Source organism: Salvelinus sp. IW2-2015, unplaced genomic scaffold (assembly GCF_002910315.2).
Source record: "Salvelinus sp. IW2-2015 unplaced genomic scaffold, ASM291031v2 Un_scaffold649, whole genome shotgun sequence".
NCBI classification, from domain to species: domain Eukaryota; kingdom Metazoa; phylum Chordata; class Actinopteri; order Salmoniformes; family Salmonidae; genus Salvelinus; species Salvelinus sp. IW2-2015.
The window spans coordinates 548,595-571,268 of NW_019942589.1; the positions used below are offsets into that span (position 1 = coordinate 548,595).

The 22,674-nt window shown below is 42.4% G+C and overlaps 1 protein-coding gene across 1 annotated transcript in view; it reads right to left on the reverse strand.

The window, feature by feature from the left end:
- Positions 1-540: 540 nt before the first annotated feature.
- Positions 541-22,674, reverse strand: part of LOC112068698 (storkhead-box protein 2-like) — a 46,763-nt gene continuing 24,629 nt past the window's right edge. Inside the window, exons 3-4 of the mRNA XM_024135896.2 lie at positions 16,684-19,093; positions 541-1,662 (exon numbers count right to left, since the gene is read on the reverse strand). Of these exons, the coding sequence (XP_023991664.1) occupies positions 1,458-1,662; positions 16,684-19,093 (2,615 nt within the window). The 3' untranslated portion in view covers positions 541-1,457. The remainder of the gene's footprint in view (positions 1,663-16,683; positions 19,094-22,674) is intronic.

Here is a 22,674-nt window from a genome sequence, read left to right on the forward strand (position 1 = left end):
TCCCAAAACACGATACTTACAGTATTGTGATACAAACAATATCGTGAATAAAGAGGCAGGACTGCAATAACTCTTCACTATTCTCTTGCAAGGTAGCCATCACTAGTCCACATGCTCGAATATTTTGTGAAATTTTGCAATTTGCAAGACAATTTAGAAGCTGGTCAATTTCATAAAACACTTCATTAAGGAGAAATACCGCAGACATAAGTTGTATAAATGCCTTGATGGCTCTGGCAATGGTAGTGATAAACATGTTTAGGGAAACCAGGCGTTTGTCTGTCCTATACCCCTGGGATATATAGTTACAATTCGCACCTGCTGCAACCATTTTATGGTCTATCTATGCACACTCTGGCAAACATGTTGTGAAAAGGCAAACACATCTGAAARGAACAGAAAAGTCAAGTCCTTTCAAAACCAATTACAACACTCAGAGAGCCACTGATCAGCGAGGCCAACTCCTCACACACCACCAACAAGATCACAGGGTGTGTGTGTGTGTGTGTTCAAAAGAGAATAAATTCTTATGACCTGAGATTATATGTTGGATAAAGATTTTTTTTATTTTATTTTATTTATTTAGTCATAAATACCACAGAAAAGGCACATTAGTGCTCCAGGATGGAAACTTAATTCAACTAACAATGTAAAACAACCGTTTCCCTTACTAAATTGTCATTATTCATTTGAATGATTTTGTTTCAGTCACTTAAATATAAAAAAAGATTTGAGTATACATTATTGTACTTATGAATAAATTATACTGTATGGATAGAACTACAATAGCCTATTTTGCTTTGCACTACACAAATCAGAACCTCTGACATTTTGCCTTTCCACCTTCTTATCTCTTCATTATTTTTAGTACTGTGCATCAACATCAACATACAAATAAGATAATTCTCCTGATAAATTATTTATAATTCTTGATAGAAAACATTTCATTGGACATGGATTGGAAATAACACGTAAAAGTATAGATTTTCCCAAATGTGACTACATTTCTCTAATACCAACATTGAGGAATCTGGAAATCTGTCCCAAAAACAAAATCAAAGTCGTTATAATCCAAATCAAGATAATTCCTGATTGGCTCTCTTGCAATGGGAGACAAAATGAATCAAGGTCAGGATAGTTTCTTTATTTTGTGGTTGTCATTTTGTTTGTTTTTTGCAGTGAAGTTTTGAAGCTGTGGGAACAGTCTCTGGAAGCCATGCCTGTGTGGTTAACAGTCCCAGTAGTAGTTGGATTTTCTGGGGGTTGGGTGAGGGAGGGTGGACATGTGTGTGTGGATGGGTGAGGAGAAGGTGGGGCACAACGTGACCCAACTTCTGCCTTCTCCACCCCCCCCCCTATTACCCCCAATGGTCCCTACCATAACCTTAATAATCCACCTCCTCCATCTCAGGCCTTGATGTCTGTCTGTCTGTCTGTCTGTCTGTCTGTATGTCAGCTCAGACGCTGGTGATGGACGCCAGGCAGGTTGAAGACTTCTGCAGTTTCTCAGGCTGTGCGGTATGGGGAGGTTCTGGGATGGTGCGAAAGCTGAAAGGTGGACCGATGCTGGTGGTGCCCATGTGGCCCGGACTCAATGCTGGATTCTGTCGTCTATTGCTCTCCATGATGCTCGACGTGTTGGAAGCCAGGCTTTCACGTGTCCTGTCACGACAGTGAGAGGGAGACACATCCGTGGAGTAAAGAGAAGAAGAGGACAGAAAGAGAATTAGAGGATGGGGACAACAGAGACTTGCAATAAGTGGGAAGTAAACTAGACACTGCCACCAACAGCTTTTCATTTTCTAACCAAAGATTTGATTGTGTAGCTCTATGACTTAGTTGAAAGTTACTTTGGGAGGATTTGGGCATGCAATTTAAACCATGCTAACTTGGGGACATTGTGTTTTGGTTTGAATAATATTAGCGGTTGGTGGCAAAGGCTAGTTTAAATAAACCAAAGCATGGATTGCAGTCTCTCCTTGTCCAAAGACTTCTTTCAAGGTAATGTGTACATTTYAAATTTGACTTTCTCAAACCCTATGTGTCAAACAAGGCCCACTGGCCGGATCCAGCCCGTGACACATTTCTATCTGGCCTGGGCAATGATTTGGGTTGTCAATTCATTTTGGCACAGCCAACGTGCTGTGCACCAAAGGCAGTGCATTGCCACACACTTCTCCTCCCTGACCCACACACACCTCCTTCCAGACCCACAGACACACATACACCTATGAGCCAGCCAGTGCGCTGTATCATATCATCACTAAATATTTGCAGAATTCCCAATTGTTCTCAATGGCACTGATTGAATCTTCTACCGGCCCGAAGGTTTAAGCGTGTTGTTATTGCTGTACTACAGAAAGTGTCATATTGGTTGACAAAAAGTTACACACGTCAGTATAAATTAGGACACACGTGAGTATGATGAGTTAACAGTTTATGAAATTACAACCTGATACGAACCCAAATTGTGCTGCTTAAGTGTGTCCCGTTTATAGAATGCAGCGGAGGGAAAGTGCACAGACACATGCCACATTTTAGGCTACTAAAATGTTTCAGTCTGGCTTTGGTTTTTAAAGCTTGACAATGAATAACCAAAAAACTAAACCTGCAACAAAACACCATACAACGGGTAAACGTAGGCCTATTACGGCAACATCTGAGCAGTAGCCGAGGCTCGCTACTCAACTACAAGAAATGTCCAGGGCACCATACAGCAGTGGTGTAAAGTACTTAAGTAAAAATACTATAAAGTACTACTTATGTAGTTTTTTGGGGGTATCTGTTCTTTACTATTTATATTTTTGGCTACTTTTACTTCACTACATTCCTAAAGAAAATAATGTACTTTTCCCTTACACCCAAAAGGACTCGTTACATTTTGACAGGAAAATGGTCCAATTCACACACTTGTCAAGAGAACATCCCTGGTCATCCCTACTGCCTCTGATCTGGCGGACTCACTAAACACAAATGCTTCGTTTGTAAATTATGTCTGAGTGTTGGAGTGTGCACCTGGCTATCCGTCAATAAAAAAAAATWATTAAACTGTGCCGTCTGGTTTGCTTAATATAAGGAAGTTGAAATGATTTCTACTTTAACATTTTATCAATTCCATGTACTTTTGATACTTAAGTATATTTGAAACCAAATACTTTTAGACATTTATTCAAGTAGTATTTTACTGGGTGACTTTCACTTCTACTTGAGTCATTTTCTATGAAGGTATCTTTACTTTTACTCAAGTATGACAATTGAGTACTTTTTTCACCACTACATTGACAGACACATWGAAGTTTTACATTTAAATTTGGCATCAATCAACAGGACTCAAAACACCATTTAGATTAACGCTCACATCTGCTTTATGTAAATGATTAAAGCTGAAATCCTTAATGGTGAAACTGCCATGTCCATTTGGGATATTGCAACAACACAGTTTTCCCTCAGACGTCATTGCATGTGAGATAGAACAGCGAATATGTACTACAATTGTTTTTACCATGATGCTCACCTCCATTTGGACGCTCCTCTCCTCCATTTAGTCAACAAATCAAAAAAACTATAAGAAATGTACCTTGGGTGACCAGCGGCACTGTAACATTGCCATCTGCAACTACCACTAAATGTCACTACATACCAGTAGAAGCAAAGGAAAACATACTTTTTTACAATTCTGCWCAACACTGCTGGTTAGCATTAACCTCTAAAGTATTCACACCCCTTGACTTTGTCCACATTTTGTTGTGTTACAAAGTGGGATTCAAATGGATTTAATTATCATTTTTTGTAAAGGATCTATACCAAAATACTCTAATGTCAAAGTGGAAGAAAAATTCTAACATTTGTAAAAGATTAATGAAATATAAAACACTAACATACATGTTAGAATCACCTTTGGCAGCGATTACAGTTGTGAGTCTTTCAAGGTGTCTCTAAGAGCTTTGAATACCTGAATTGTGCAATATTTGCCCATTATTCTTTTCAAATTGTCAAATTGATCATTGCAATTCAACAATTTTCAGGTCTTGCCATAGATTCTCAAGCAGATCTAAATCAAAACTGTAACTCAGCCACTCAGGAACATTCACTGGCTTCTTGGTAAGCTACAGTGTAAATTTGGCCTGTGTTTTAGGTTATTGTCCTGCTGAAAGGTGAATTCATCTCCCAGTGTCTGGTGGAAAGCAGACTGAGCCAGGTTTTCCTCTAGGATTTTGCCTGTGCTTAGCGCCAACCCGTTTCTTTTTTTATCCTGAAAAACTCCCCTGTCCTTCACAATTACAAGCATACCCATAAAATGATGCAGCCACCACTATGCTTGAAAATATGGAGAGTGGTACTCAGTAACGTGTTGTAATGGATTTCCCCCAAGCATAACACTTTGTATTCAGGACAAAAWWTTTATTGCTTTGCAACATTTTTTGCAATATTACTTTAGTGCCTAATTGCAAACAGCGGATGCATATATTGGAAATGTTTTTGTTTRGTGCAGGCTTTCTTCTTTTCACTGTCAATTACGTTAGTATTGTAGAGTAACTACAATATTGTTGTTCCATCGTCAGTTTCTCCTATCACAGCCATTAAACTCTGTAACTGTTTTAAAGTCACCATTGGCCTCATGATGAAATCCCTGAGCGGTTTCCTTCCTCTCCAGCAACTGAGTTAGGAAGGTCACCTGTACCTTTGTAGTGACTGCATGTATTGATACACCATCCAAAGTGTAATTACTAACTTCACCATGCTCAAAGGGATATTCAAATTCTTATTTTTTTTACCCATCTATCAGGTACCCTTCTTTGCAAGGCATTGGAAGACCTCCCTGGTCTTTCTTGTTGAATCTGTGTTTCAGGGACCTTACAGATAATTGTAGATGAGGTAGTCATTCAAAAATCATGTTAACCACTATTAATTAATGCACGTAAGAGTCCATACAACTTATTTTGTGACTTGTTAAGCACATTTTTACTCCTGCATTTATTTAGACTTGCCAGAGCAAAGGGGTTGAATACTTATTGACTCAAGACATTTTCTTGACTCAAACTATTCTACTTGGACATTATGGTGTATTGCTGTGACAAATTTGGGGGGGATGTATCTGTGTGCTAGCAGATACCCATAGACTTCCAGTCATTGCYCTAACGCTAGTTAGCATTGGRTKATGAAACGACCTCTAACTTAATTCATTTAGATATTACCTGTTAGATACTGCTGCACTGTCGGATCTAGAASCATAAGCATTTTGCTACACTCACAATAACATCTGCTAACCATGTGTACGTGACCAATCAAATGTTATTTGAATTTGATACTTTGATACTGGACATACAAACATAAAAATGGTATCCACGAGTTCATCTGACTCCAGGGAAGTAGATCATTGGCTAAATCTAGAAGTATCACTTTAATACCATTCTAAAAGACAGCTGCTCCAAGCAGGTGTGTGTGGTAACATGATGCARGGATAGGATGGCCAAGCCACTGGCATGCTATTACTGTGTATATTGCTTGGAATGGGAAAGTCTGCTCTACTACTGCTAATACCCTTGGAAAGAGGACACATCACAAACATCAAAATAAAACCTTATCCCTTTGGGAGGCAGCATTACGTTTGCTAGTAAGCATTACACTTACTGTAAGTAAGTGAAATGTTTTGCCTCAAAGATAGTTAGCTAGCTAGCTTAAGTTCTTTACGGTTAGTTAGCAACTGCTCCTACACTCTTTCGCTAGATACCGTAACAATGCTGTGTCGGCTTCCAGTTGAGCAATGTAGAAATAAGTTGTACGAGGTCTCTTCTCCAACAACTTCTGTAAATAATCCTCAATTTCGCCTAAATTCATACTTCTTATTCATTCCTTTACARTTGTGTGTATAAGGTAGTTGTTGTGAAATTGTTAGATTACTTGTTAGATAMTACTGCACGGTCGGAAGTAGAAGCACAAGCATTTCGCTACACTAGCATTAACATCTGCTAACCATGTGTATGTGACCAATAAAATTGGATTTCATTTGATTTGATTTCATGACCTCAAAAGTCATTTTAATTACCCAGTAATAGAGTGTACCTAAGTTAGCATGCGCAAACCAGTCACATACTTTGGAAAATCAATGGAAAAAACGTCACACTCCACCAAATCAACTTCAGCTACCATCCCACCTTCATTGAAGGCTTCAATAGCCACTTCGGGCGATACGGCTAACCCGATAACACTGGAGATCCTTGTCAGAGAGCTGGTGCAATCACATGAAAGTTTGGCAGCAGAACTCACCGAATTGCTGAATAACTCCCTGGCGGCTGTACTGGCTCCAATTCAGGCAACCGTGGAAACCATCCGGGGTTCTGTGGCATCTCACACTACCACACTGGCCAAAGTTGAGGCCGGGCCACAGCGACAAACTCACTATGCTGGAAACCAGGCTTGACGGTCTGYCCACCGCCAACAAGTATATGCAGTTACAAGTGGAAGATTTGATTTCATGTTCAAAACGCCAGAATATCCYCGTGATTGGACTGCCAGAGGATTCTGAGACAGGATCTCCAACCCAGTTCATGGCGGAGCTGATCAAGGAAGTTTTGGGCGATGAGGCTTTTCCCAATGTCCCTGAAATCGATAGAGCCCACTGCAGCTTTGCACCGAAACCTCGCCCAGGCGGCCGGCCGCATCCCATCATAGTGCGGTTCCATCGATACAAAGAAAAGGAGCTTGTCCTTCGGTGGGCAAGGGAACATGGCGACATCACTTTCCAAGGCCACAAGATCACGTTCTATCAGGATTTCAGTTCTAACCTGGTGAAGAAACTTGATTCAACGACATCAAGTCCACTCTGTACAAGAAGGGAATCCACTTCGGGGTAATTTATCCCGCCCGTCTTCGTGTCACCTTTAACGGCAAGGTCCATTTTTRCGAAACTCCTGAAGAAGCTGAGTCCTTCTACCGACAGCACATACATTGAATGACTGAATTGGGATGATTTCTCACCTGCCTGTATTATGTGAGTAACGTTAGTTCTAGTGACCGTGTGGACACTAGGCTACATACATTACCGGTCAAAACTTTTAGAACACCTACTCATTCAAGGGTTTTTCTTTATTTGCACTATTATCGACATTGTAGAATAATAGTGAAGACATCAAAACAATGAAATAACACATATGGAATCATGCAGTAACAAAAAAAGTGTTAAACAAATCTAAATATATTTTATATTTGAGATTCTTCAAAWAGCCACCCTTTGCCTTGACAGCTTTGCACACTCATGGCATTCTCTCAACCAGCTTCACTTGGAATGCTTTTCCTTCACTCTGCYGTCCAAATCATCTTAAACCATCTCAATTGGGTTGAGGTCAGGGGATTGTGGAGGCCAGGTCATCTGATGCAGCACTCATCACTCATCACTCTTGGTCAAATAGCCCTTACACTGCCTAGAGTTGTGTTGGGTCATTGTCCTGTTGAAAAACAAATGATAGTCCCACTAAGCCCAAACCACATGGAATGGCGTATCACTGCAGAATGCTGTAGTAGCCATGCTGGTTGTGTGCCTTGCATTCTAAATAAATCCCTGACAGTGTCATCAGCAAAGCACTCCCACACCATAACACCTCCTCCTCCATGCTTTACGGTGGGAAATACACATGCGGCGATCATCCCTTCACCCACACAGCGTCTCACAAAGACACGGCGGTTGGAACCAAAAATCTCCAATTTGGACTCCAGACCAAAGGACAAAGTTCCACCGGTCTAATGTCCATTGCTCGAGTTTCTTGGCCCAAGCAAGTCTCTTTTCTTATTGCTGTCCTTTAGTAGTGGTTTCTTTGCAGCAATTCGACCATGAAGGCCTGATTCACACAGTCTCCTCTGAACAGTTGATGTTGAGATGTGTCTGTTACTTGAACTCTGAAGCYTTTATTTGGGCTGCAATTTCTGACACTGGTAACTCTAATGAACTTATCCTGCAGCAGAGGTAACTCTGGGTCTTCCATTCCTATGGCGGTCCTCAAGAGAGTCAGTTATAGCGCTTGATGGTTTTTGCGACTGCACTTGAAGAAACGTACATTTAAAAAAAAAAACGTATTAACTGACCTTCATGTCTTAAAGTAATGATGGACTGTCGTTTCTCTTTGTTTATTTGAGTTGTGTTCTTGCCATAGTGGACTTGGTCTTTTACCATTTGCCATGCAAATTAACTGAATCCAAAAAAAACATTTCCACTGCATTCAGCCCTGCCACAAAAAGACCAGCTTACATCGTGTTAAAAGGACCAGCTGATCTCTCTATTAACAATGGTGTGAGTGTTGATGAGGACAAGACTGGAGATCACTCTGTCATGCTGATTGAGTTCGAATAACCAACTGGAAGCTTCAAAAGGAGGGTGGTGCTTGGAATCATTGTTCTTCCTCTGTCAAACATTGGTTACCTGCAAGGAAACACGTGCCGTCATCATTGCTTTGCACAAAAAGGGCTTCACAGGCAAGGATATTGCTGCCAGTGAGATTACAACTAAATCAACCATTATCGGATCATCAAGAACTTCAAGGAGAGCAGTTCAATTGTTGTGAAGCAGGCTTCAGGGCGCCCAAGAAAGTCCAGCAAGCGTCAGGACCGTCTCCTAAAGTTGATTCAGCTGCGGATCGGGGCACCACCAGTACAGAGCTTGCTCAGGAATGGCAGCAGGCAGGTGTAAGTGCATCTGCACGCACAGTGAGGCGAAGACTTTTGAGGATGGCCTGGGTTCAAGAAGGGCAGCAAAGAAGCCACTTCTCTCCAGGAAAAACATCAGGGACAGACTGATATTCTGCAAAAGGTACAGGGATTGGACTGCTGAGGACTAGGGTAAAGTCATTTTCTCTGATGAATCCCCTTTCCGATTGTTTGGGCATCCGGAAAAAAGCTTGTCCGGAGGAGACAAGGTGAGAGCTACCATCAGTCCTGTGTCATGCCAACAGTAAAGCATCCTGAGACCATTCATGTGTGGGTTGCTTCTCAGCCAAGGGAGTGGCTCACTCACAATTTTGCCTAAGAACCCAGCCATGAATAAAGAATGGTACCAACACATCCTCCGAGAGCAACTTCTCCCAACCATCCAGGAACAGTTTGGTGACAAACAATGCATTTTCCAGCATGATGGAGCACCCTGCCATAAGGCAAAAGTGATAACTAAGTGGCTTGGGGAACAAAACATTGATATTTGGGTCCATGGCCAGGAAACTCACCAGACCTTAATCTCATTGAGAACTTGTGGTCAATCCTCAAGAGGTTGGTGGACAAACAAACCCACAAATTCTGACAAACTCCAAGTATTGATTATGCAAGAATGGGCTGCCGTCAGTCAGGATGTGGCCCAGAAGTAATTGATAGCATGCCAGGGCGGATTGCAGAGGTCTTGAAAAAAAAGAAGGGTCAACACTGCAAATATTGACTCTTTGCATCAACTTCATGTAATTGTCAATAAAAGCCTTTGACACTTATGAAATGCTTATAATTGTACTTCAGTATTCCATAGTAACATCTGACAAAAATATCTAAAGACACTGAAGCAGCAAACTTTGTGGAAATTAGTATTTGTGTCATTCTCAAATCTTTTGGCCACGACTGTACATCTAAGGCCATCTATCGATCTGTTTCTCGTGGAAACAATTCTATGCTAAAGCTTGCTGGCTATAGTAGGTATGTTTGAAGCAGCACATAACTCATTTGTGTTGTTGACAATTACATACTATGCTGTCTCACTGCTCTTTAAACTTCCATTTGATCTTGTTCAGTTTCTTAATCAAAGACAATCACTGTTAAAAGCGCAGCATTTTGATTTCTTCCATTTAATAAGGCTTTGAACTTGCTGCACCGCTAATGGCAATCTATAGCCTACATTGCAGTTTGGCAGCCTTTWGATCATTTTGGATACTAATGTTACTAGCTAGTTAGACACTGATCCTGTCCACCGATATTTGCATTTATACATTTTACATTTGGGGTCTGCTTGATGAATACCGTTATTTTAATTGTATTTTTTTATGGACATTCTGAACTACCGTGGCTTACGTTGGCCATAATTGGTGATGTTGGTCACAGACGGTCCTTAATTACATTCACTTTATCTTTGACTCCACTACAACATTGGAGTCTAATAATATCACTCCACTCTTCCAACTGTACTTTTGTTGTTTAATTGTTGCACTAGCTGAAGAGTTTAGACCCACGGTTCGTTTGCTTAAATTGTACATATCCAAAATACTAGTTGTCCGTTTGTATACTTTTATTGAATTGTTTCCTCCTAAGGACATTTAACAATTTAACAATTCAGGGGCCGATCCTTTTCATAGCCTACTGGTTCATTTAAATGTTTCTCATTGCCCAGCCCTGTGGCGACACCTAGTGGACTACCTGTTATGGCCATTGAAATGCCACAGATCGCACCTTCTTTCCTCGGTCGGTTTGACCTCACTGCAGATGCAGGGTAATCAATGGATGCTGAGTAAGAGAGAATAATGACGAGTTTAGGATTTGTATTTTTTCATTTTTTTCTTCTTTGAAGTGTATTGTACTATCATTTTTATTTMTGTGTATGTTTGGAATGTTCAGGATGGTGAGGGGGCTTATGTTGGCATTATCCAAAGATTCTTGTGCTTTTGCTTTTTTAGAGGATTTGTATATTTTTTTTTATGCTGCTCCTCTCTCAATCTCTCTTTTCCTCTTTCTTTTTCATTTGACTTCTCCTCTTATGAAGATTAATGTCTCGTTCAACAACAAGTTGGGATGGTATTTTGGGGCTTCCAATKAGACTGGTGACATGAAACATTTGCGGTTGTGGGGGGAAAATTAAGCGTGCCAGAGTATTTTCACATCTGAAGAGCCTGAATACTGATATTGCATTTCTTCAAGAAATGACCATACTAGATTGCGTAAAGCATGTGTTGGACAGGTTTTTCATTCTAATTTTTAATGGCAGAGTCAGGGGAACAGCAATAGTGATTCAGAAATGAGTACAGTTTTCACCCTCACAGATCATTTCAGATCCTTATACAATAGTTAGTGGCACACTCTTCCAAACCCCTGTAGTACTTYCGAATGTTTACACCCCTAACTGGGATGACACTAGATGTATGACATCTCTTTTAGCCTCCCTCCCTAATCTTGACACCCACCGCCTCATCTTCGGCGGGGACCTTAACTGTGTTACTGAACCAAGGCTCGATCGGTTTAATCCCAGAACACTTACTCCTTCCGGGATGGCAAAAGCTCTTTCTACATTCATGACCCAAATGGGTTGTGTTGATCCATGGTGCTTCCTCCAGCCGGTCACAAAAGACTTCTCCTACTTTTCTCATGTTCATCAAGCCTACTCGCGCGTAGACTACTTTTTTTAGATAGAGCCCTTCTGCCCTCAGTTAAAACTACTGAATATTGTGCGATAGTGATTTTTAACAATTCCCCKCACATTCTGGACTTATCTCTTACTCCAAATGCAAAAAAACTGTAGAATTGGAGATTTAACACAGCCCTATTGTCTAACAAAGAATTCTGTGACATTATTTTGACCAACATAGATGTATTCATTCAAACAATACTTTTTTTTMMGGGAGACTTTCAAAACTGTATTACGGGGGAAAGATAATTTCTTACAATGCTCATTATATCAAACAAAGAAAACTGAAACGTCAGGAACTGGTGGACTCAATCCTGGCAATAGAGCGCCAACCTTCAACTTCACCATCCCGTGAATTATACGCAGAGAGGCTAAAACTTCTAARTTAATTTAATCTGCTTTCCACTGATAAAGCAGAGTTTCTGTTGCAATGAACAAGGGAGACGTACTACGAATATGGTGACAAGGCCAGCCGCCTTTTAGCACACCAACTTAAACGCCAGTCAGCATCTCATCTCTCAGGTATATGACTCTTCCCGTAATCTTACAAGTGATCCCTCTAATATTAATTCAACTTTTGTGGAATATTATTCTAACCTCTACCAATCTGAACCCCCATCAGATAATACGGCTATCGACAACTTTTTAAATAACTTGGATATCCCATCCATTGATATGGACATGAGCAAAGTTCTGGATAACCCTCTGCATCTAGATGAGATAACAAAGGGTCTAAAGTCAATGCAAAATGGCAAGGCCCCAGGCCCTGATGGCTTCCCCATACATTTTTATAAAAAATTCTGATAGCTAATAGTTTAGCTAATAGTTTAAGGTTGTAGCATGCCGGTTGGAACCCTGCCTTCAGGATGTCATATCTGATGATCAAACGGGTTTCATCAAAGAACGACGACTATTTTCCAATGTATGCCGGCTTTTGAACATTATACTCTCTCCTATCTCTCCAGACCCCAAAATTGTTGTTTCTCTTGATGCAGAGAAGGCTTTCGACCGGGTGGAGTGGGATTATTTATTTAAGATTTTGGGAATATTTGGTTTTGGGTCCAATTTCATCTCATGGATACGTATGCTCTATTCTGCTTCTACGGATAGCGTCTACACCAACTCTCAACATTCAAAATACTTCCCCCTCTCCAGAGGTACCCGTCAAGGGTGCCCTATGTCCCCCCGCTCCTTTTTGCTCTTGCGATAGAACCGCTCTCCTTGGCCTTAAAATTATCTTCATTCACTGGAATCCACCAAGCTGGTGAAGAGCACAGTGTCACTGTATGCAGATGATCTACTATTATATATCACTAACTCTGTGAACTCGATAACATAATGCATATTTTAAACACGTTTGAATCAGTCTCAGGTTACACATTGGACCTTTGAAAAAGTTGATGTTTTCCGATCAACTCTGCTGCCAAGCAAATTCCCCTTGGAGCCCTGCCTTTCCGTCTGTCGCCCTCTGGCTATTCCTATTTAGGTGTGAATATAACACACTCTCTGGCTACCCTCCATAAAACTAACCTTGCAAGCCTAGTCACACGAGTTAAAGCAGACTTACAACGCTGGGATAGTCTGCCTCTCTCATTAGCTGTCAGAATGCAATCTGTTAAAATGAACACTTTACCTAGGTTTCTATACCCTTTTCAATGTCTTTCGATCTTTCTGCCAAAATAATTTTTTTACCAAGTTGGATAGGCTCATCAGTCATTTTATCTGAGCAGGCAAATCACCTAGGATACGTAGAGCAATACTTCAAAGGAGGAGACAATATGGAGGATTGGCACTTCCAAATTTGCTGCTTTACTATTGGGCAGCCAATATTCAAAAGATTATGGTCTGGTGTAATGCTCCGGGGACCAACTGGTGTTTATTAGACGTGCACTCCTGCCAATCATCCTCCTTTTCTGCATGTGACCCACTGTCCTTGTGTCCTTCAAAGTATACGGGAAACCCCATTGTGCGCTCTACTTTGAAGATCTGGAGACAATTTCATCAACATTTTWGACTTTCTCRCCCTTCTCTTCTAAGCCCTATCTGTAAACAACAACCTATTTTTACCCTCCAAACTTGACCAGGCTTTTTTGTTTAGTGGCATGAGAGCGGTTTGGTTTGTTTCAAAGATGTATTTTTAGACGGGAAGTTGGTCAGATTTAATGATCTCGTCGCTAAATCTAATCTGGCTCATTCTTTTTTCTCATTCTCATAATCTTTTCCGCTATTTCCAAGCCCGTAACTTTGTTCGCTCTCATTTTCCCACCTTTCCTCAAACTGCCTCCCAAGACGTTGCTAGAGGAGATTTTGTCCCTCCTGTGGAGTCGGTAAGGTCTGATTTCTAGATTATATGACATTATGCTTTCCTCTGAACCCTCTCCAATAAACAAAATCAAGACAGACTAGGGTGGTGAACTTAATCTGGCAGATGACTGGTGGGAGGAGGCCCTTCTTAGGGTTAACTCCACATCCTCATGTGCTCGGTTAAGTTTCATTCAGTTCAAAGTCTTCAGTTCAAATCCATTACAACACAGAAAAACGTAGTAAATTCCTCCCAGACGTGAATGACACGTGATAGACGTTCATTCACTCCGGCAGACCAAACTCATGTTTAATTCATGTTCTAAGCTGTCAGAGTATTGGTCATCCTGTTTTAATACTCTCTCAAAAATTTGAGATACTGACCTGTAGCCTTGTCCTCTAATAATGTCCGACTCCAAGTGTAGCTAACATACACCTTAGCCAAATACATTTAAACTCAGTTTTTCACAATTCCTGACATTTAATCCCAGTAAAAATTCCCTGTTTTAGGTCAGTTAGGATCACCACTTTATTTTAAGAATGTGAAATGCCAGAATAATAGTAGAGAATGATTTATTTCAACTTTTATTTATTTCATCACATTCCCAGTGGGTCAGAAGTTTAAATACACTCAATTAGTATTTGGTAGCATTGCCTTTAAATTGTTTAACTTGGGTCGGGTAGCCTTCCACAAGCTTCCCACAATAAGTTGGGTGAATTTTGGCCCATTCCTCCTGACAGAGCTGGTGTAACTGAGTCAGGTTTGTAGGCCTCCTTGCTCGCACACGCTTTTTCAGTTCTGCCCACACATTTTCCATAGGATTGAGGTCAGGGCTTTGTGATGGCCACTCCAATACCTTGACTTCGTGTTCTTAAGCCATTTTGCCACAACTTTGGAAGTATGCTTGGGGTCATTGTCCATTTGGAAGACACATTTGCAACCAAGCTTTAACTTCCTGACTGATGTCTTGAGATGTTGCTTCAATTTATCCACATAATTGTCCTTCCTCATCATGCCATCTATTTTGTGAAGTGCACCAGTCCCTCCTGCAGTAAAGCACCCCACAACGTTCATGCTGCTACCCCTGTGCTTCACAGTTGGGATGGTGTTCTTCGGCTTGCAAGCCTCCCCCTTTTTCCTCCAAACATAAACATGGCTATTATGGCCAAACAGTTGTATTTTTGTTTCATCAGACCAGAGGATATTTCTCCAAAAAGTACGATCTTTGTCCCCATGTGCAGTTGCAAACCGTAGTCTGCTTTGTTTTATGGCAGGTTTGGAGCAGTGGCTTCTTCCTTGCTGAGAGCCCTTTCAGGTTATGTCGACATAGGACTCGTTTTACTGTGATAAAGATACTTTTGTACCGGTTTCCTCCAGCATGTTCACAAGGTCTTTTGCTGTTGTTCTGGGATTGATTTGCACTTTTCGCACCAAAGTACATAATCTCTAGGAGACAGAACGCGTCTCCTTCCCTGAGCGTATGACGGGCTGGTCCCATGGTGTTTATACTTGCGTACTATTGTTCGTACAGATGAACGTGGTACCTTCAGACGTTTGGAAATTGCTCCCAAGGATGAACCAGACTTGTGGAGGTCTACAATTTTTCTCTGAGGTCTTGGCTGATTTCTTTTGATTTTCCCATGATGTCAAGCAAAGAGGCACTGAGTTTGAAGGTAGGCCTTGAAATACATCCACAGGTACACCTCCAATTGATTCAAATGATGTCAATTAGCCTAACAGAAGCTTCTAAAGCCATGACATAATTTTCTGGAATTTTCCAATCTGTTTAAAGGCACAGTCAACTTAGTGTGTGAAAACTTCTGACCCACTGGAATTGTGATGCAGTGAATTTTATGTGAAATAATCTGTCTGTAAACAATAGTTAGAAAAATGACTTGTGTCATGCACAAAGTAGATGTCCTAACCGACTTGCCAAAACTATTTTTTGTTAACAATACATTTTTGGAGTGGTTGAAAAACTAGTGTTAATGACTCCAACCTAAGTGTATGTAAACTTCCGACTTCAACTGTATATTCAGTTCAATCTTTGTTGCCTAGTCTCACTAAAAGTAAAGCGGACGTTGTAACATTTGCTTCCCTGCCGGCAGATCTTGCTTAACTGGAAATCCTTCAAACCTCCCACTATATCATCTTGGTTGAAAGATCTAATGTCTTTTCTACACTTAGAAAAAAATGTATACACTTTGAGAGGCTCTACTGCTAACTTTTACTTGTGATCGCAGCCTATAATTTCCTTTTTTGTACATTTGCCCTCTATTGATCAGGAGAAAGAATTTTGGCCAACAGGATACGCATTGTGTATGTGTATTTGTATTTATATATTATCTCCAATTGTAAATTCGTWTTTTTTTTATGTTAATGTATGCTGCTTTTGTTGTTAAAGGGAGGGAGGTGTTTCAAAAAGTATAGAGATAAAAGGACGTATCTGTTCAATTTGTAATTTGTATTTCTTTATATGTCCAATAAAAAAAAAWATATATATATAAAAAACAATGTTGTGTCAAAAACATACGTATTTATTTGGACAGTAAAGCTAAAACTTAATTTGGCTCTATCCTTCAGCAWTTTGTATTTGAGATCAACAAGTGCCTTCCAACGCGTTTGTATAGTCGCAAGCTTGATGTAGTCATTGCGTGCTAGGAATATGGGACCAAATACTAAACTTTTGACTAAATTGAATACACTATAAGTGAATTTGTCCAAAAACTCACGACACCTTCAAATGGAGGGACTAGATACATAAAGTGCATTCATTATCTAAACGGTAAAACAGATATGTATGAAAATACCCTCGAATAAAAGGTGACATTTTGTACTGTCGCCTCATATAAAACATTTGATCTCAAATCCGTAGCGGAGTGTACAAAACATACCTCCGAAAATTACAAGTTGTCTCCAGTTGTTTACATTTGACAGATTGTGATGATATCCACTTTCTATGTGTATTCTTTGGTCATAACCCTCTGGTTGCTGTAGTGGACAGACTGGGTTCACAGCTTACCTTGGGGAGTTGAATCCACTGTCTACAGTCACGCTGCTGCTGTCCATGCTATCCAGACGTGCCGAGTGCGCTGACTTCTGGCTGCTACTGTTCTCTGTCTCCTTGGGGCTGAGCAGCGTGAGGTTAGTCTCAAATTTGCGCTGCAGGTCACGCTCCTTCTCCCGCTCCAGAAGCCACTGCATGGTTCCGACTCCACCCTCCCCGTGCCCTTTGACCTCTGCCGCCACTAACTCCTCCCGCGAGGCCTCCTCCACCACCTCCTCGTCATCGTCCGACACATTGTAGTAGTCAAAGGCGGCCTCGGAGGCTGATGGGAACGCTGGCTCGGAGCCCTGGAGGCCCAGGGCGGAAGCGGGGGAAGCTGCTGAATTCGAAGGCTGCTGGGCCTCTAGATTGTCAAGGACATCGGCTGATTTGATGTGTGGGGTCTTTCGTAGGGTGCCCGACTTGGTGTAGGTTCCCTCCACGTAGCCTGCAGTCAACGCGTTGTGTGGAGGCTTGAACAAAGTGTCCTTGCTGAAGATCTCCTTCCTCTTGTCTGCCCCGCCACCACCGCCTCCCCCTCCAGGGTCTACGTTGTGTTGGTGTTGTATCAAACGTCCATTAGGCATGGGCTCTGGGGTCTGGCTTGGTGTTGGCCGTTTTGAGACGTTTTGTCCCTTTGCCAAAGAGTCCTCTTTGTATTCCATTGTGAGGGGAGAGGTAAGGTGAGGGGTGTGGCGATCAGCCGGAGTGCTCTTCCGGATTCCCTCAGACGAGGTTAACGTGTCGTGGTCTGCTTTTGACAGAGGTGAAGGGGCGGTAAGGATTGTTTCGTTCGACGTATTGCACTGGAAGTAGTCGTCCACCGAGGGCTTGGGCGAGAGTCCCTTCAGATCACTGTAGGCTGGCAAGCTGTCTCTGCTCTTGTTCCTTTCCAGCGGGCTTCGGATCCTAGACTCGTCCAAGCTCCCCTTACCTAAGCTCCCCTTCCCCACATCAGGCACACACATTTCAGAGTTGAACTTAGCAGCCGAGAACATGATCCTTGAGTAGTGGGACGACTTCTGGGAGGCCCGCAAAGTCCCATTATCTGTGTAGTAATGACTCCGCTCGTCAGGACTCCGCTCATAGTCCTCTGACATCCCCAAAGAGGGGCACATTCCGCCCAGAGGGCTCAAAGCATTATCCATGGAGCGGGACCTCTCCTTAGCCTGATCGGGCAGCTCGTCGCGCGACTTCCTTCCTTCTTGAGTTTGACTGTGGCTTCGGTGCACTCTCCCGCTGGATGTCCCGCGCGAGGGCTCGGGGAAAGGCATCTCTGTCCTCCTTTTCGCCAACTCCCCGGACACGTCCCACTCCGGGGTGACGGGGAAGTGGGACTCTGTGATGTTGGGGTTACTGTGGACTATGTAAGTCCCGCCGCTTCGTTTGCGCTCCAACGTGTACATGGCCTCACGAGGGGAGCGCACCAGCGAGTGGCTGAAGAAGCGGCTGTAATCCCTGTCCACCATGGCCATGTCCAGGTTGGAACTCTCGGACGGGTCGCCCCGGGAGACGCGAGTCTTGCTGTGTGAACGAGACTTGCCGTGCATCACCCGACGGTGACCACGACTCCTCCGGCTGCGTGCACTGTGCTCTGCCGAGCTGCCTGCTTTTCTCCTCTGGGCACGCTCCTCCTCCAGCCTCTTCATCACGGCCGTGTGGCGTGCCACATTCTCCACCGTCAGGTCTGGGTTGATCCGCCGGATGATCTCCATCTCCACAGTGCGGGGGATGGTGATGGCAGGCGCGTCCTCATCGCGTAGGGGCCATTCCTCGGGGGGGAACTGGGCCGAGAACGTGGCCAGCTGCCTCAGCTTGTCTTTCTTGAAGCTCAGCCTGAACAGCTTCAGCCCAAACTTCTTTGATTGCTTCTCGGCACTGCTGCCACCACCACTGCCCTCCTTTTTTTTGGTCAGCGTGTCGGTCTTATAGGGGAAGGGGGCATTGCTCTTGCTCTTGTCCATCAGAGGATCTTGCAACTGTGACGTCTGAACGGGAGCCGGAGGGGGCTCAGGGTAGGAGGGGGGCTCTCCCCGAGGCTCCTTGGGAGATTTCCTCTGGTAAGCGGGGGCTTGAGGAATGGGCGTATCATCACGGTACGTGTTATAGGAGTCACCGTGGTTCTTCTGGTTGGGCCTCTCCCTCGTGCAGCCCGGGGTGGAGGGCGTGATGGTGCCTGACTGTGGGGAGGTACACTGCTGCTGCTGTTGTTGCTGCCGGTCGTCCAGGTGGTACCACTTGCTGTTGGATCGGATGAGGTTGGGGGTGATAAAGTAGGCCTGGGGAGTGACAATGAAGTAGCCCTCAGGTGTTGGGTAGATTTTCCTCTCTCGCACCAGCATATTTAGGGTGTGTCGCAGAATTTCCGAGCTCGGTGTCGGAACACCTGAGGGAAACACAGATGGGGGAAAGAACAGTTTTACAGTCACATCAGCAGTTCAAAACCAGAGTTCTATGACTTACATTTCAAGAGTGAAGTATTTTTACGTGGGACTTTTTTGTTTGTTGAGACAAAAGTCTCAACTTTAAATCTTATTCATACTTTTTACCATTATTATTTAGGTCGCTACTCCTCTTACACCGTTTAAGCTAGAAATTCCGTTCAAACTTTAAAATGTGTAGATTGGTCAGGAATAGTGTGCTTACCTACAACTTATTGATATATTTTATACTTTTTAAGGTATACATTCACTTTCATGGCAATTCCTCATAATTCTAAAGGCCCCATTGTGACATCGTCACTTCCAACATTCCATTCACTGTAAATGCAACTTTTGACACAAATCCTCTACTTTGACCACTTGGGCAATAACCTTGACAAAAAGTTAGAGCATATGAAATCTTCCTCTACTTCTCTGCTTTTGAAATCTGAATGATGAACAAAAATAGCTTATTCTGCTAAAAACTTACCGCTGTTTTAGTAATTGCATCAACAGCTTTTGTAACTTTTTATAAATAACTGAAATGTTGACCCCTTTCCAAAAAAGCTATTCAAATCGGAACGTGGATAAGGAATAGCTGCTACCAATCAATAGATCGAGCTGTAACCCATCAACCTCTCTCTTTATGGATGCAGTAAGTCATGTCAGAAGCTYGCAGGTTCATTGCTTACCAACAACAGCTGCACATTTCAATAGGAATACATCACGTTTTAAAGTTCACTTTCCTTGCTTTGTCTAACAACACTATCATGAATCTAGCAAATATGTTTGTGGGTCAGAGTGCAGTATTTCTTTAGTTTCAAAGCACACATTTTTGTTAGCATGTTCCTCATACTGGCTGTAGCCAAGGCAACTGTTGCCTAGCAAACGAACAACAATTGCCACCGTTCACTCTAGATATTTTACCCGATCACTTCTCATTGCATTTCATTCAGTTTTCAAAGACAACAAACGTAGTTTAGACACTGAACACAACCACAGACCACAACCAGACAACTATTGACCACACAACTACTGACCACAATTACTGACCACAGCCATACAACTATCGACCACAACACCACAACTACAGACCATAACTACTGACTCGACTACTGAACACACCTGCTGACCACAACCACACAACTACTGACCACAACCACACAACTAATGACCACAACTATTGAACCCAACTAATGACCAAAACTACTGACCACAATCACTGTCCACAACCCCACGACTACTGACTGAAACCAACTACTGAACCACACAATTACAATTACAACTACAACTACTGAGCACAACTACTGAGCATACCTCCTGACCACCACTACTACCCAGAATTCCTGACCACAACACACCTACAGACTAACTCCTGACCACAACTACTGAACACAACCACACAACTCCCAACCACAAATACTGACCACAACCACACAACTACTTACCACAATCACTAAACTACTGACCACAACTTCTGACCACACAACTACAACTACTCACCACAACCACACAACTATTGACTACAGCCACACAATTACTGACTACACAACTCCTGACCACATACTGACCATGACCACAGAACTACTGACCACAGCTACCGCCTACATCTACCGACCTCAACTAATAACCAAAACTACTGACGACAACGACTGACCACAATCACTAAACTATTGACCACAACTGCTGACCACACAACTACTGAACCACAACTACTGACCACAACCACATAATTACTGACTACACAACTACTGACCTAAACTACTACCCACAACCACACAACTAATGCCCACAACTACTGACCACAAAAACACAACTACAGACCATAACTCCTGACAACAACTACTGCACACAACTCCTTAACACAACCACATAACTACTGACCTAAACTAGTGACCACAACTAACTGACCACAACCACTAAACTACTGACCACAAAACCACTGAACCAAATAACTACTGACCACAACCACAAATACTGACTACAACTACAGACCACAACCACTAACTACTGACCACAACCACAACTACTGATCATAACTACTGACCACAACCACACAACTACTGAACACAACTAATGAATCACACAACTATTTAACAAAACGAATGACCACAACTACTGACCTAAACTACTACCCACAACCACACAACTAATGCCCACAACTACTGACCACAAAAACACAACTACAGACCATAACTCCTGACAGCAACTACTGCACACAACTCCTTAACACAACCACATACCTACCGACCTAAACTAGTGACCACAACTACTGACCACAAAACCACTGAACTAAATAACTACTGACCACAACCACAAATACTGACTACAACTACAGACAACCCACAAAACTACTGACCACAACTGCTGTCCACAACCACACAACTACTGACCACAACCAAACAACTACTGACCAGAACTAGACCACAACCACACAACTACTGACCACAACTACTGACCACAACCACACAACTACTGAATACACAGCTACAGTAGAAGTCGGAAGTTTACATACACCTTAGCCAAATACATTTAAACTGAGTGTTTCATTCGTTCTTGACATTTAATCCTAGTAAAAATTCCCTGTCTTAGGTCAGTTAGAATCACCACTTTATTTTAAGAATGTGAATTGTCAGAATAATAGTACAGAGAATGATTTATTTCAGCTTTGATTCCTTTAATCACATTCCCATTGGGTCAGAAGTTTACATACACTCAATTAGTATTTGGTAGCATTGCCTTTAAATTGTTTAACTTGAGTCAAACGTGTCAGGTAGCTTTCCACAAGCTTCCAACAATAAGTTGGGTGAATTTTGGCCCATTCCTCCTGACCTCACTGGTGTAACTGAGTCAGGTTTGTTGGCCTCCTTGCTCGCACACACTCTCAGTTCTGCCCACAAATGTTCTATAGGATTGAGGTCAGAGGCCATTTCTCCAAAAAAGAACAATCTTTGTCTCCATGTGCAGTTGCAAACCGTAGTCTGGATTTTTTATGGCGGTTTTGGAGCAGTGGCTTCTTCCTTGCTGAGCAGCCTGAGGGGCCTGAGGTTATGTCGACATAGGACTCGTTTTACTGTGGATATAGATACTTTTTGTACCTGTTTCCTCCAGCATCTCACAAGGTCCTTTGCTGTTGTTCTGGTTGATTTGCACATTTCGCACCAAAGTACATTCATCTCTAGGAGACACAACGCGTCTCCTTCCTGAGCGGTATGACGGCTGCGTGGTCCCATGGTTTTTATACTTGTGTACTATTGTTTGTACAGATGAACGTGGTACCTTCAGGCGTTTGGAAATTGCTCCCAAGGATGAACCAGGCTTGTGGAGGTCTACAATTTTTTTCTGAGTTTCCTGCTGATTTCTTTAGATTTTCCCATGATGTCAAGCAAAGAGGCACTGAGTTTGAAGGTAGGCTTTTGAAATACATCCACAGGTACACCTCTAATTGATTCAAATTATGTCAATTAACCTATCAGAAGCTTCTAAAGCCATGACATCCTTTTCTGGAATTTTCCAAGCTGTTTAAAGGCACAGTCAATTTAGTGTT